Source organism: Pteropus alecto, unplaced genomic scaffold (assembly GCF_000325575.1).
Source record: "Pteropus alecto unplaced genomic scaffold, ASM32557v1 scaffold86, whole genome shotgun sequence".
NCBI lineage: Eukaryota > Metazoa > Chordata > Mammalia > Chiroptera > Pteropodidae > Pteropus > Pteropus alecto.
The window spans coordinates 7811296-7823842 of record NW_006442109.1 but is presented as its reverse complement, the minus strand read 5'-3'; the positions used below and the strand labels follow the sequence as shown (position 1 = coordinate 7823842).

General features: G+C 48.3%; 1 protein-coding gene across 1 annotated transcript in view; it reads right to left on the bottom strand.

Annotated features, from left to right (window-relative positions):
* Positions 1–4610: 4610 nt before the first annotated feature.
* The window catches only part of ITGA11 (integrin subunit alpha 11), a 111618-nt gene continuing 103681 nt past the window's right edge, over positions 4611–12547 (bottom strand). The window contains exons 25-30 of the mRNA XM_015595883.2: positions 12259–12372; positions 11965–12051; positions 9997–10107; positions 9790–9885; positions 6065–6178; positions 4611–5352 (exon numbers count right to left, since the gene is read on the bottom strand). Coding sequence (XP_015451369.1) covers positions 5281–5352; positions 6065–6178; positions 9790–9885; positions 9997–10107; positions 11965–12051; positions 12259–12372 — 594 coding nt within the window. The 3' untranslated portion in view covers positions 4611–5280. The remainder of the gene's footprint in view (positions 5353–6064; positions 6179–9789; positions 9886–9996; positions 10108–11964; positions 12052–12258; positions 12373–12547) is intronic.

Genomic DNA, 12547 nt, shown 5'->3' with positions numbered 1-12547 from the left:
AGGTGGTTCACAAAGCTTGCTGGCAAACTTAGACAAAATTGTATTTTTCTGATTTGCCTTTGCTTTGTAAATTGGTGTGCTTGGTCCTGAGAGCAGGACTGGGGTTTGCTCCTGCCTCAAGCAGTGGGAACTAACTGTTGGAAATTAATGCTTATTAAGCACCTACTGTGTGTCAAGTACTATACCAGGGGTGTGCATACAATAATAAGACTGTTCCTGCCCTTGGTAAGCTGCTTGTCCAACTGAGTGCCCACCCTTATTTGAAATCTGATTTTCTGTTTTTCCTCAAACTTTAATTTCCCAAATAAAATTTTATGATGGTACTTTCTGATTCTGGCTTGGGCCACCTTCTGAAACATTTCAGAAAACATTATCATTTGAGTTGAGCCTTTTTTTTTTTTCTTTAATGTAGGAGTACCAGGGAGATAACAACATATAAAACTAATGACAAAGAATGAGTCCATTAAGGAATGGTACCCCATCATTTTTTAAAAAAATATTTTTCTGCTCATACTCTACCTTTGCTAGGTACGTTTTAGCCTATATCTTGTTGAAAAGTTCCATAGCCGCCCAGGTGCCAGGCCTCCAGCAAAGCTCCTCTGTTCTGTTTCAGTGTCTGTTTTGGAACATGGTGTCCTACTTTAGTGTGATGTCAAAGCTAATGGAATAGACAGTAACACAAAAGCTTGTGGTCGATTAAGCTTGACTGCTCTTTGAGAAGTGCCTAGTTGATGTTAGTACTAATGTAAGGATAACTTGGGGGATTTTTTTAATAGTAAGAAGTACAGAATAAAGGGCTGAAGACCTTAACCAAAGGTAAAAACAGAGGCCAAGGTGTTGTTGAATGAAAATGGGATTATTTACCACTAATGGCCATAGTAAGCCAAGTCACCCAAGGCACATCTGGTGGTGGAGAGACCTGGCCACTTCTTGTTTGCAGTGAGGTGTGGTTGCAGTGAGTCATTAGGCCAGAAAAGGAGCGTGAGTGAGCCAGCTGTTTCTATTATAGGCTGCTTGGCATCTTGGGGCTTGAAGCCAGGATAACTGACTCAAGTCTAGTGTCTTATTCTGAGAGAGTATTGACAGTAAAAGCTTGTGACCGCTGATGGAGATAGCAACTTGTCTTTTAAAGCCCTCTAGGAAAGGCGAGTTCCACATCTCTCAGAAGCTCTTTCACATTCCCCCTGGCAGAGTCTTTCTCCCTCTGTTGTGTTTGAATTAACACTTTGCCCCTTCTACCTGATACCTTTCCTGTACCTTCCTTCCTTGAAAGGAAAACCCAGAAACTCCACTCTTTGGGGGGTTTTGTTGGTTTTTTTTGGCGGAGCTGCCACCAAAATAGGCCCAAGGGCGACTGAGAAAGGCTGCATTGTTTAAGAACCTGACATTGAAGTTTAGAGAATAACAATATTATGGCTCTAGATTGCTGGTTTTCTAAGTTTAATGTGCTTGAAAATGCCTCATAGAAATTGGATCTGGGAGGTATGGGTGGATCTTAGTCTGTGGTTCTGATTGAGGTGGCTCTGGGACCCCACTTTGAGAAGCTCAGCTCTGGATACGTAATCTACTTTAAGAGGCACAATTTGCCCCATGAGCTTGAATGCCCACACTATCTAATGTCAGAGAGAAGCAGCACTCTTGTCTGGATTTCTCCTTTACAGCTCACCTGGCCAGAACTGACAGACACCATAATTGATGTCCATTTCCCGGAGACTAGGATAGCACAAGGGCCTGAGGACCCTCTCGGATCTCCCCAAGGTCTGCTCCTCAGCTTCCCTGAGGGCCTGCCCCATCCCGCATAGGGTCTCACCATGTCAGAACTAACAGTGAAACCATCTAGGACATCTTGCACTTCTCATTTCATAACTTCTTGTTGGAGGTCTTTCTCCTCTACTAGACAGTGAGCCTCGAATTTAAGAAATCCCCACAATCTGTGGACCAAATTCTAAAAGCACCTTCTGTTGGTAATTTGGTTTACAAGAGTCAGACCTTGCCCCCGGCATGTTTTTTCCTATGTACTTGTTTGCTGCAGACTTGCTTGGAAGTCAAAGCAGCTTGTTTAGAATAGTGTCTAGGATGGGCCAGTAATGCTTCTAAAATGAGGGTCCCCAAGCTCCAGGCTGCAGACCCTTGCTGATCCATATGTGGCCTGTTAGGAACTTGGCTGCACAGCAGGAGGCGAGTGGAGGTGAGCAAAGCTTCATCTGTATTTGCAGCTGCTCCCCAGCCCTAGCATCACCACCTCAACTCTACCTCAAATTATCAGGCATTAGATTCTCGCAGGAGCATCTGTCTCGTGCCAAAAAGGTTGGGGACCACTGTTCTAAAAGATTGAACCATTTTAAAGTTGGTTACACTTCATGTTAACACTCGATGAGTTCCGCTCTTAGCTCCATCATAATTATTCTTAACTACCAGATAGAACATTTCTAATAACATCCATGTGTGAACTGCAATATGAATTTTAATGTTGATTTGAGGTTGCATTTTGGATTGCTTGCACTAAATGCCAAAATTGATTCAGAGACTGCTGTTCATTTCCCCTTTCAGACAAAAATCTGCAGCAAATCCCACTCTGGAGACTTGGAGGCATGAGAACGTCTTCCAGACGTCAGGATGGAGCTGAGTTCATTTAAACATTACGATGAGAGCACAGTTCCCATTACTCATTATAGATGGTCACTGGTGCCATGTTCACCTCTTGTTTGGTTTCTAGCGTGTGTGGTCACCTGCCTGTTGACCTCGACTCTCAGCACCAGTGGAACTTTGAAACAAAATGATACCTTTCCTGACCAATATGAGTTCCTGGGGCAGGCCCTTGCCTAGGTATCTCTTAAAACTCCTGTGTGATTCTAAAGTGTAGCCTGGCCTGAGAAAGAGCTCTAGCATGAGGCTTCGCTCCCTACAAAAATGCATCTTCTCTGCTTGCCCTCCCAGGCTCTCAAGGCCAGTCTGAGGATGTTTATATCCCAGAGCAAATAACTTGGAAAGGGAGACTGGATGAGAGAAAGAGGAGAGCGACACAGTGCGAGGGCTTGACGACACTTGGGCTGCATCTGACCTGCAGGTACATTTTGTTTGGCCTGCAGTGGGGTTGCACGTGTAAATTTTTTTAAAATGTGAACATCAGTCTTTAAAAGTCAGGTTTCCATAAAAACATTCAGAGTTGATGGGTTTTGACTAAAGACATGGTGCTAAATCAAACAAAGCACTTTTGAGCGTGGGTTCATCCATTCCCCTTCAGCCAGGTTACTCTGTTCATGGGGGCAATGACTCAAATGAAATATGATTTCAAAATATTTCCTTCTGATTTTGGTTTCACCACTTGAGAAAAAAATATTCCCATAAAGAGTTATTTTGTATCAATGTCTTCTTCACTGTAAGCCCTTCTGAAACTGGGCTAGAACGACAGTCTGGTGAGAGAGAGAGAGCACTGTCCTGGGATTAGTTTATTTTGCCATGTAACCTAGGGCTACCTCTTAATTTCTCTGGTTCTAGGATCCTCATCTATGGGGGGAGCCAGATCAAGTAATCTCTGAGTTTCTATTTCTGGCTTCTTGGGATTACCATGACACAAGAACAGGATGGAGACAACTTGGTCTAAGAGCAGCTTGTGTGTGACGATGAAGAAACTCAGGTTGTAAGAAGGTCAGCACTGAGATGCTAGCTTGGAGAAGTCTGGGAGGCCTGACAGGGAAGAGCTGGAACTAAGGGGTAGAGGCCACAGTGACAAGCGGGTTTCAACCATCCAAACTGGACTAAGATGGAATGAGTGGTCTTGGGAGGGAGGGAGTGCTCTATCATTGGAGATGTCGATCCCCGACCAGACAGCCACTTGGAGGGGATGTTGCAGGGAGCAGATGGTGAACAAGTCCCTTCTCAATACTTAGAGGTAACGGCAAGGAAGCAGGGAGCCCCTCCTCCTCTACCTCTTCTCCAAGAAAAGAATGCTGTCTCACTAGGACATGTTCTGCCCACAGAAATGAAAGTCAGCACTTTGGTTGTTTTTAAACACTTTTTAAAAAATTTCTTAAAAATATTTATGACAGTAAAGGTCATACTGTGTAACAGGGGGACAGATGCCTTTGATGTATCCCCCTTTCATTTCTACCTCAGAACAAGGTTAAGGCATAAATTACTCGGCTGGGCACCAGGCGCGCCTCTTGTCCTCTGGGCTCCAGCATTGGTGGTACCACTTGTCTCATGGGCCTGTGGACCGGATAGTTGCCACCGAGGAAGCAGAGAGTTGGGGTTCCCTGCCCAGACCTTACTCAGTGCGTTCCAGAGAGGACCCCTCAGCAGCCATGGCTGAGCCCTTCTGTGCACGGGTAGACAGAAGGTAGGGATGGGAGGCTGTGTGTGCTTAGGAAGGGGATGATACAGGAAGGGGAGGCTCTCCACCCCTAATCCCTGCAGCCAGGCCCAGGAGTCATGGGGGCAGCTGCTTGGGAAGACACAGTAGGAATGTGGAGCCCTAGGGATTGCATCATCCACACACTTCCACTTCCGGATGTACCTGGGAACAAAAGTGGCTGGGAGGGGCGGTAGCGGGGCGGGGAGGGTGACAAGCGTGATGAGCATGGTGGGGGAGTGTGGGTGGCAATCAGTGTGAACGCATGGGGGTGCCTCCCATTTCCAGGTGGGTGCCTCGTATCCTGGGTCCCAGCTGCCTGTCCGTCACAGTCTCCACTTTCCAGAGTCTTTATCCCTGGCCAGCAGCTGTCACCATCACGACCCTGGGCTCCGGTTATTCAGGGTGTGCTCTGGGGTCCCAACTCCTGCCTGGGGAAGGGGTGGGCGTGACTCGGGAGCCATTGGCAGCATGGGGGTGGTGGTGGTAGGACAGTGCAAAATTCAGATCTGCTGTCCCATTGGGTCCTATCGGAACTGGAGGCCTGGAGTGTGCGGAGTGGGCCTGCATTTGCAGTCTTTCTCTTTGGGTTTCTTCTGAGGATAGCGATGATTAGGAATTCCTAGCACCTTAGTGTTGGGGGCAGCAAATGCCCCCACAGAGCCTGGGGGAGGCTTTGGCGTGTGCTTTGGGAGGGGTCCCTTTGAATCCCTAGGGATGTGTGTTGGACGCGTCTACGTCTCCCAGTAGGGCAGGCCCTCTTAAAACCGGCTTGAGTTCCCTTCAGAGGGAGCAGGCTCTGTTTTTCAGATGAGGTCAAGTGCAAAGCGAGCTGGCATCCTCTCTGCCCCAGCTCAGTGGGGCCACCAGCCTGGGCTTGCACACCACCTGGACCTGGCCCCCGTCAACTCGCAGCCTCCTCAGGAGCCTCACTCCAGTGTTTTGGGGGTGGGGTCCAGGCCCGGCTCTCTTCTACGCTTGGCACTTCTAAAGAAGCCGAGCTGTGGGGAGGCAAAGGCAGAAGTCTCAGGGGTGGGCAGAGTGGATAAGGCCTAACTCCCCTCCCAACTGTCCCTCCACTAACCCTCTGAAGGCTTCTTCCCTCAGAAGGCTCCCCAAATACCCAAGCTTATTTTCAGGATGCCCTCTCCCCCATCTCCCTTGTGGGCCTAATGATGGGCCACTTAATTGGTAGGGGGTGCTGGAACAGAGTGAATGAAGTCTGGATCAGTAGGCAAGAAGTCATGCTGTGTGACCCTGCCCCAGTAAACACTCCTCTCTGGGCGCCCCTCCCCTTATCTATGATAGGAGGAGACTGAGACCAAGGCTTCTTAACCTGAGGCTCAAAGACAGTGAAGGGCTTTGGAGGGTTTGTTAACAGCATGACTTTGTTACAGACATTTTGCGGTGTGTGTACTTGTTTTTTTTTTTTTTGTCTGATGAGAGAAACCCTAGCTTTCAGCAGGTTTTTCAAGGGACCCACGAAAGTTTTGGAGCCATAGGTTGAGTGCTCTCTGGTGGCCAACCTGCCTGCTGTGATGAGGGCTGGATGCTGTGGCTGCAGGCAAGTTCTGGGGAAGAGGCTGGGCCGGGGTCAGCTCCCATGGGGGGAGAAGGTGGGGGAGTGACCACAGAGCCCAGAGTTTGGATCCCCAGGCTTGGGCCCTCTAGCCAGCATGTTGCTCCCCACTGCCACGCTGTGGGGGCCCTCACCTTCCACAGCGCCAGGACCAGCAGGGCCAGCAGTAGGAGGCCCCCCAGTGTGCTGCCCACAATGATCCAGATGGGGATCTGCCAGTCTTCTTGCTTGGAGATCTCAAACGTGATCTGTAAGGGGCGGAGGGGGCGGGGGAGGCGGCCAGGTCAACAGCATTACTGTTCAGAGGGTCCCTTTGAGAACCTGGGGCAGGGCCAGAGCACAGAAGACAGCTAGCACCTGCTGGGAGGTCTGCATTCCCTTCCTTAGGGAGATGCTGGAGGGATGGGTGGCATGCAGCCTGCAGAGGCCTCAGAGCTCCCGACTCCTGCACAGTGGATACCTGACTTAAGTGATCAAGGTGACCCTACCTCCTCTTTGAGACATTTTCTGCCTCTTGTCTCTTTGCTGCTTCCTCATCATCTCCCAAACTTCTAAATGTGGATATGTCCATGATTTCACCCTTGGACCTCTCCTTTATCTACAGTCACTTCCTGGTGAGCTCAGGGCCAACTTACACAGTGGGCACGGGGCCCAGGGCCCACAGCATTGTTAGGGACCCACAAACATGATCTACCTTCTTTTAAAGTTAGAAGAAAAAAATAAATATAATCTAATACAATTATAGACATACTTATTGGGATTAAGAGAAAGAAATTGTGCACTGGGCCCCTTATCCTTCATTTTGGTCCTTAAAATACTGGGTTAGAGTAAAATGTAAAAAGAACTGTTTTTTATGTTTTAAATGTATTAAGAATTTCCAATATGGTTCCTATCAGGGTCAAACTGCTGATTTTAAAGTCTATATTACAAGGATAAGAGAGAAAAAAAAGTTTAATAGGATGGACTAGAAAAGCTTGTTTTGAACAGTCTAGTATTCCAAAGTTGCCATCAGCAGACTCAGAAGAAGCCTACGTACCAATAAAAAATTCTTAACATATATTCTTCCCCTTTCTATATCTGTTGTCATGTGTCCTAGGGGCTATCACTAATTCTAAGCTACAAGGTTCTAATTATGTGACCAAAAAATTAACATAATATTGCTTGGATTATATTTATCTTTATGTGGACATCACAAAATAGTAATTTAAAAAAGTACATATATATATATTATGGAGGAAGGGGCCCTGAAAGCAAAAGTGCCCAGGGCTATGAAAGTCCCAATGCAGCCCTGGGTGGTCACTCAGGTCATTTGGCCTGCCTGGCATCATGAACAAAACAAACTCTTGATCCCATTCCTCACCCTCAAACTTGTTCTGTCAATGTCTTTCTCATCAAAGCAAATGACAGCATCATCCTTGCTGTTGCTCAGGCCACAAACCTTGTATTTCTCATACCCACATGGACTCCATCAGCAAAATCTGTCCCTTTTACCTTTGAAACACCCAGAATATGGCCACTCCTCCTGCTTCCAGGTCTACCTCCTGGATCTGAGCACCGCTCATCTCCCATCTGGAGCCTGCAATAGCCATCTAACTGCCTCTCTGCTTCTGCCTCGCCCCCAACAGTCTATTCTCGGCATAGCAGCCAGAGGACGCCAGATTTATGCTCTGCTGGGCTCAGATCCCCCATGTCTTCATCCTATCTCACTCAAAGTCAAAAATCGAGTCCTTGCACTGGCCTGCAAGGCCCTAGACTCTCTGGCCCCACTTACCTTACTAATCTTATCTCTTACTCTCTCTCTAGCTCCCCTGCTCCAGCTCACCAGCCTCCTGGCCTCCAATGTGCCAAGCACAGACCTGCTGTAGGGCCTTTGCATAGGGCCTCTGCTGGCACGGCTCATAGTCTCTGTCTGATGTCCCTTTATTGGAGAGGTTCTCCTCAATCTCCCTGTATAAAACAGCACACACTGAGTCTCCATGTTTACATGCCTGTGTCTCTTTGGGCAGACCTTATCACGGCTTGACATTGTATATGTTTATATTAATTGCCTTTCTTCCTTCTTGGAATGTCAACTGCAGGAGATCAGTTTTGGTTCACTGCTCTATCCTCAGTGCCTGGAACAGAGCCTGGGACGGGGTAGGAGCTCGGTCAACATGTTGAATGCCACTGACTGACTGAACCCCTGCAACAGCATGGTAGAGTCCTGGCTTGGCCACCAAGTCATGATTCAGCTTGAGGCAAGTCTCTTCTCCCCTTCTGCCGTATCTCTCACAACCTCAGTTTTCACATCTGAAAAATGGGGGTGGTGCATCATACCTCACAGATAACACATGAGGTATCTGTTACAGTGCCTGCACATAGTTAGGGCTTAACAAATGGCAGGTCTCTTTCTTTTCCCAAAGGCTGGACCTTGTTCTGCCTTCCTACCCCTGGCACCTAGCTCAGAGCCGAGCCAAAAGGGGCTTACATTTTGGGTTCCTGGATTTCAGAAAGAGAAGTGAAGCATTTAGAAAGCATAAGAGGGATTTTCTTTGTGGGGTGGGTAGTAGAAGGAGAAGGAGAATTCACTTAAAGGACACAAACGTGTGGAGAGAGAGGTAGTTTGTATATGGGGGTGAGGGGTGCCTGTCCCTCTCCTCACCTCTCTTGGTCACTTGGAAATTCTAACATATCTCTCAAGATTCAGTTCAAGTAGACTGTCTTCAGAAAGCTTTCCCTGGTCTGACCACCTCCCACCGCCAGCACCTGTTCTCATCCGCAGATCTGCATCTCTACTTTGTTGTCCTTGTCCCTTTGTTTGCCTACGTCGTCTCTGTATCCCCTGAGGGGGCCTAAGTCAAACGAGGGACAGCTAACAAACACTGAATGAATGAATGAATGAATGAACGAACGAACAAAAATGCTCCTTAGTTGGGTTCCCTGAGTGCTGCCTCTGGGCTTTTGCCCCTGCTAGCCCTCTGCCTGGCATACCCCACCCTGTTTGTTATGGGTACTTGTGTGTTTCCTTAAGGTCTGGCTTCTAGCCCATGTCTGTTTTGCTCTCCAGCATCTCCTGGGGTGGGGCTGGGGATTGTTAGGCATCTGGCATGGAATGCTCACCTGGAGCCCAGGCTGGCAATTTGGGGACATGACCAGTGGAGGGCAGCAGTGTTCCATGGCTGAAATGTCCATCTCTTTCCAGAGGACTGGGCTTTTCTTTAAAACCCAACTTCTCATTTTCCTAGGAGAGCACTGCACAGAGCCCCACCCCTTTCCTAGACTCTGATTCAAGCCAGTCTGATCTGCGACAGTCTGGTTTTACCCGATTTGAAAAGAGTTGCAATACCAGGACATCTCTCATCCTTTGGCCTTCACCAATTCATTTCACACCAGACTTCTAAAGTAAAGGTCACGTGCATTTCATTAAATTTGAGGTGCGAATGGATGGGGAAGACAGGAGTGGAATCGTCATTCTAGGCACCCAGGCTACCCAAGACACAGCCTCACTGTTGCTGGAGCCAATCATCGAGCCTCCGGAGGCAAGCAGGCCTGGGCTCCAGTTCCAGTTTCCTTGAGTGTAAAATATGCAGGTTCCCCTCCTTCCTCTGCCCCCCATTGAGCTGTTGTGGTGCAGAGCCTGGTGCCCCCAGGGTACTGGGAGAATGCCTATTTCTGTCCCCCTCTCCACTTTTGCCCCTAAAGGCCTATTTGCCTTGCTTTTTTCCCTCCCCAGATGCTACACTAACTACTGGCAGGTCTGTCCATCTCTTTCTTGCAGGAACATACAGTAGAGGGTGTAGGAAAACTGTAGTGGAAGGGGCAACCCCTTCCCAAGCTGGCCGGGCTCAAGCCCAGGTCTGCAGGGGTCCCAGGGGCTCACCTGGCGGCTGGGATCCTCCTCTCGAAAGATGAAAGGACTGTGAAACTGTCTCTGCAAGGCTGCGTTGACTGTGATTTTCATCAACTTGTACTTGAGCTGTGTAATCAGAGGCCTTGTCAGAAGCTGGCCCCTCCCCAGGTGGGAGATGCTCCAGCACCCACCTCCTTCCCTTTCTTCGTGCTAGCCTAGCCCGGGTGCTCTACTTACTGCTTTTAGGGACCGCAACCACAGGTTCCCCAGCAGATGGAAATTGATTTCCTGGTTGGGGGCCAGCCTCACGTTGCAGTTGATGGAGACTACATCAGAGTTGCTGTGATTCTGAAAGAGAGAGGAGGTTTTGGGGATGAGCAACCAGGCTCTGGGACAGAGAAGGCAGAAGCCTAGCTATGACTTGAGAATGTGAGCAGGGGCTTGGGCCGTCGGAGAGATGGCTCAGCTGCACTGCTTGACCAAGTGAGGTTTTGCTCTTGATCAAGGGCAGAGGACAGGGGACAAGGAGAGAGGTGGGGAGTGGGGACATATGGGCTTGGCCTGCCAGGGGATGGCTGGAGGACAAGGTATATCTGATGCTCCGTTTGAAGTCGTGCATAATTGAGTGTGTTCCAGGAACAGAATTTTGGCTCAACGTTAGAGAACCTATAAATGCCATACCCATATAAACGGATTAAAGGAAAAAATTAGATGATCATTGTGACAGATGCAGAAAAAGCATTTTAGAAAATCCAACTTCTATTTACGATAAAAACTTTGGGGGAACTTCCTGAATAAAGGGTATTTATAAGAATTCACACCTTTGGTAAGTATCATATTTAATAATAAAAAATTAAAAATAATTTCTTTAAAACGAAGATCAAGACAAGACTATCACTACTTCTATTTACCATTACCCTGGAGGTCCCGGCCGGAGCACTAAGACAAGAAAAACAACTTATAAAGATTGAATGGTAAAGCTAAAGCTATTATAATTTGTAGATGATATCATCTTAATAGAAAACCCAAACAAATCATCAGACTAATAATTAGAAGGTAATAGGTTAAAGTTATCTGTGTCACTCTCTTGCAGCCACCTCAACCCACCCAAGCCCAAGTCTTCAGTAAAGTGCACTACACTAAAAAAAAATGCTTAGTGTGAGGTACTTGCTTGGGGGAAATCAAACTAAAACAGGTAAGGTGTCTGTCTGGATAAAGAACAGTGAAAGCATGCACAGAAATTAGTATCGTGGGACAGGGGCAGCCCGGAGAACATAAACCTGGGAACTAACAGGGGTCTTGGAGGGCCTCGAGAGTCGAAGCTCAGCTGCCTTTCATTTCCAGGGCCAGGGAGGCCCCAGCTGATGTGGCCAACGTCTTCCGTAGAAACCGTGTGTGTTCCGGCCCTCACAGCCGTGTTCCATCTGGCTTTCTGCCCTTCTCTCTGCTTCTCTGTCTCCCAGGGCCCTTTTAGGCTCAGGTGCAAGTTCATTATCCCTGTTCTTTTTTTTTTTTTCCCCCTTTTTCCTTTTCCTTTTTCCTCTCTTTCGCCCATTCTCCCACTTCACCCCCCACCTCTGGCCACCACGGATCTGTTCTCTGTATCTATAACTTATTATTATTTTTAAAAAGATTTCACATATAAGCGAGATCATACAGTATTTGTCCTTTTCTGTCTAACTTACTTCACTTAGCATAATGCCGTTAAGATCTATCTATATTGTCACAGATGGCAAGGTTTCCTTTGTTTATGTCTGAATAATATTCTATTGCATACTTATATATTCCACAATTTCTTTACCCATCGATGGACACTTAGGTTGTTTTCATGTCTTGGCTATTGTAAATAATGCCTCAGCGAACATAAGGGTGCAGATATCTTTTCGAGTTGGTGTTTTTGTTTTCTTCCCTGTTCTTTCACTTGTGTTTGTCTGCTCTTGCTGTCACTCTCTTGACATCACACACAGGCTTGTATCCTGGCTTCTCAGGGACTCACTCTTGTGTCTCCTGAGAAACAGTGAGCTCGTTAAGGGCAAGAAGTATCTTTTCCTTATTCTGCTTCCTTCTGGTTTGAGGCTGGGCACATATAGGTGCGTGACAAACTCTTATTGACAAACTATGGCTAAGGAGAGAAATAGCCCTCCGGAGCTCAGCAGCACTCCTCTTCCCCCGCCCCCCATGGTTCTTGGTTTGGGGGACACTCACCAGCTGTGGGGCACGACTTAAGTCTTCCTCCATTGGGGCGTGCCGGTACTCGGTGCTGTTTCCCCACACGTTACAGGACGTGTTCACCTGCACAAAGGACACACACAACCAGCCTCACAATCAGCGCCGGCAGACTGTGACATCCAGAGATGTTCCTTCTCCCTCCTCTTCCAGAGGAGGCCTGGCCAGGCCTGGCGCTGGGAGGAGCTGGGGTCTGAGGACTCGGACACACCTAGCAGTATGTCTGTCTCCTCCTGGTCCCCACCCCTCAGCGGGCTCCGAGGACAGTGCTACCTGGTCAGTGAGGAAGTCCCTCAGCATCAGCAGGCGGTTGCCGCCCCTGGTGGCGATGGGCACGGTGATCTTCATCATCATCCCATGGACAGGGAACAAGCCCAAGTTTTGGATCTGTGGCCGAGAGCGGGGAGGTATCAGTGCAACAGCAGCAGTTGGGGGAGGTGGGGGGAGAACGAGGATGAGGACCGCAGGGGCCAACCAGGCCCTGGGGCCAGCAATTTCCCAGCCGGGCCTGAGAAACAGTCCTTTTCAGGGCCCCTGGTGTTTTCACTGTGGCTTTAAATCA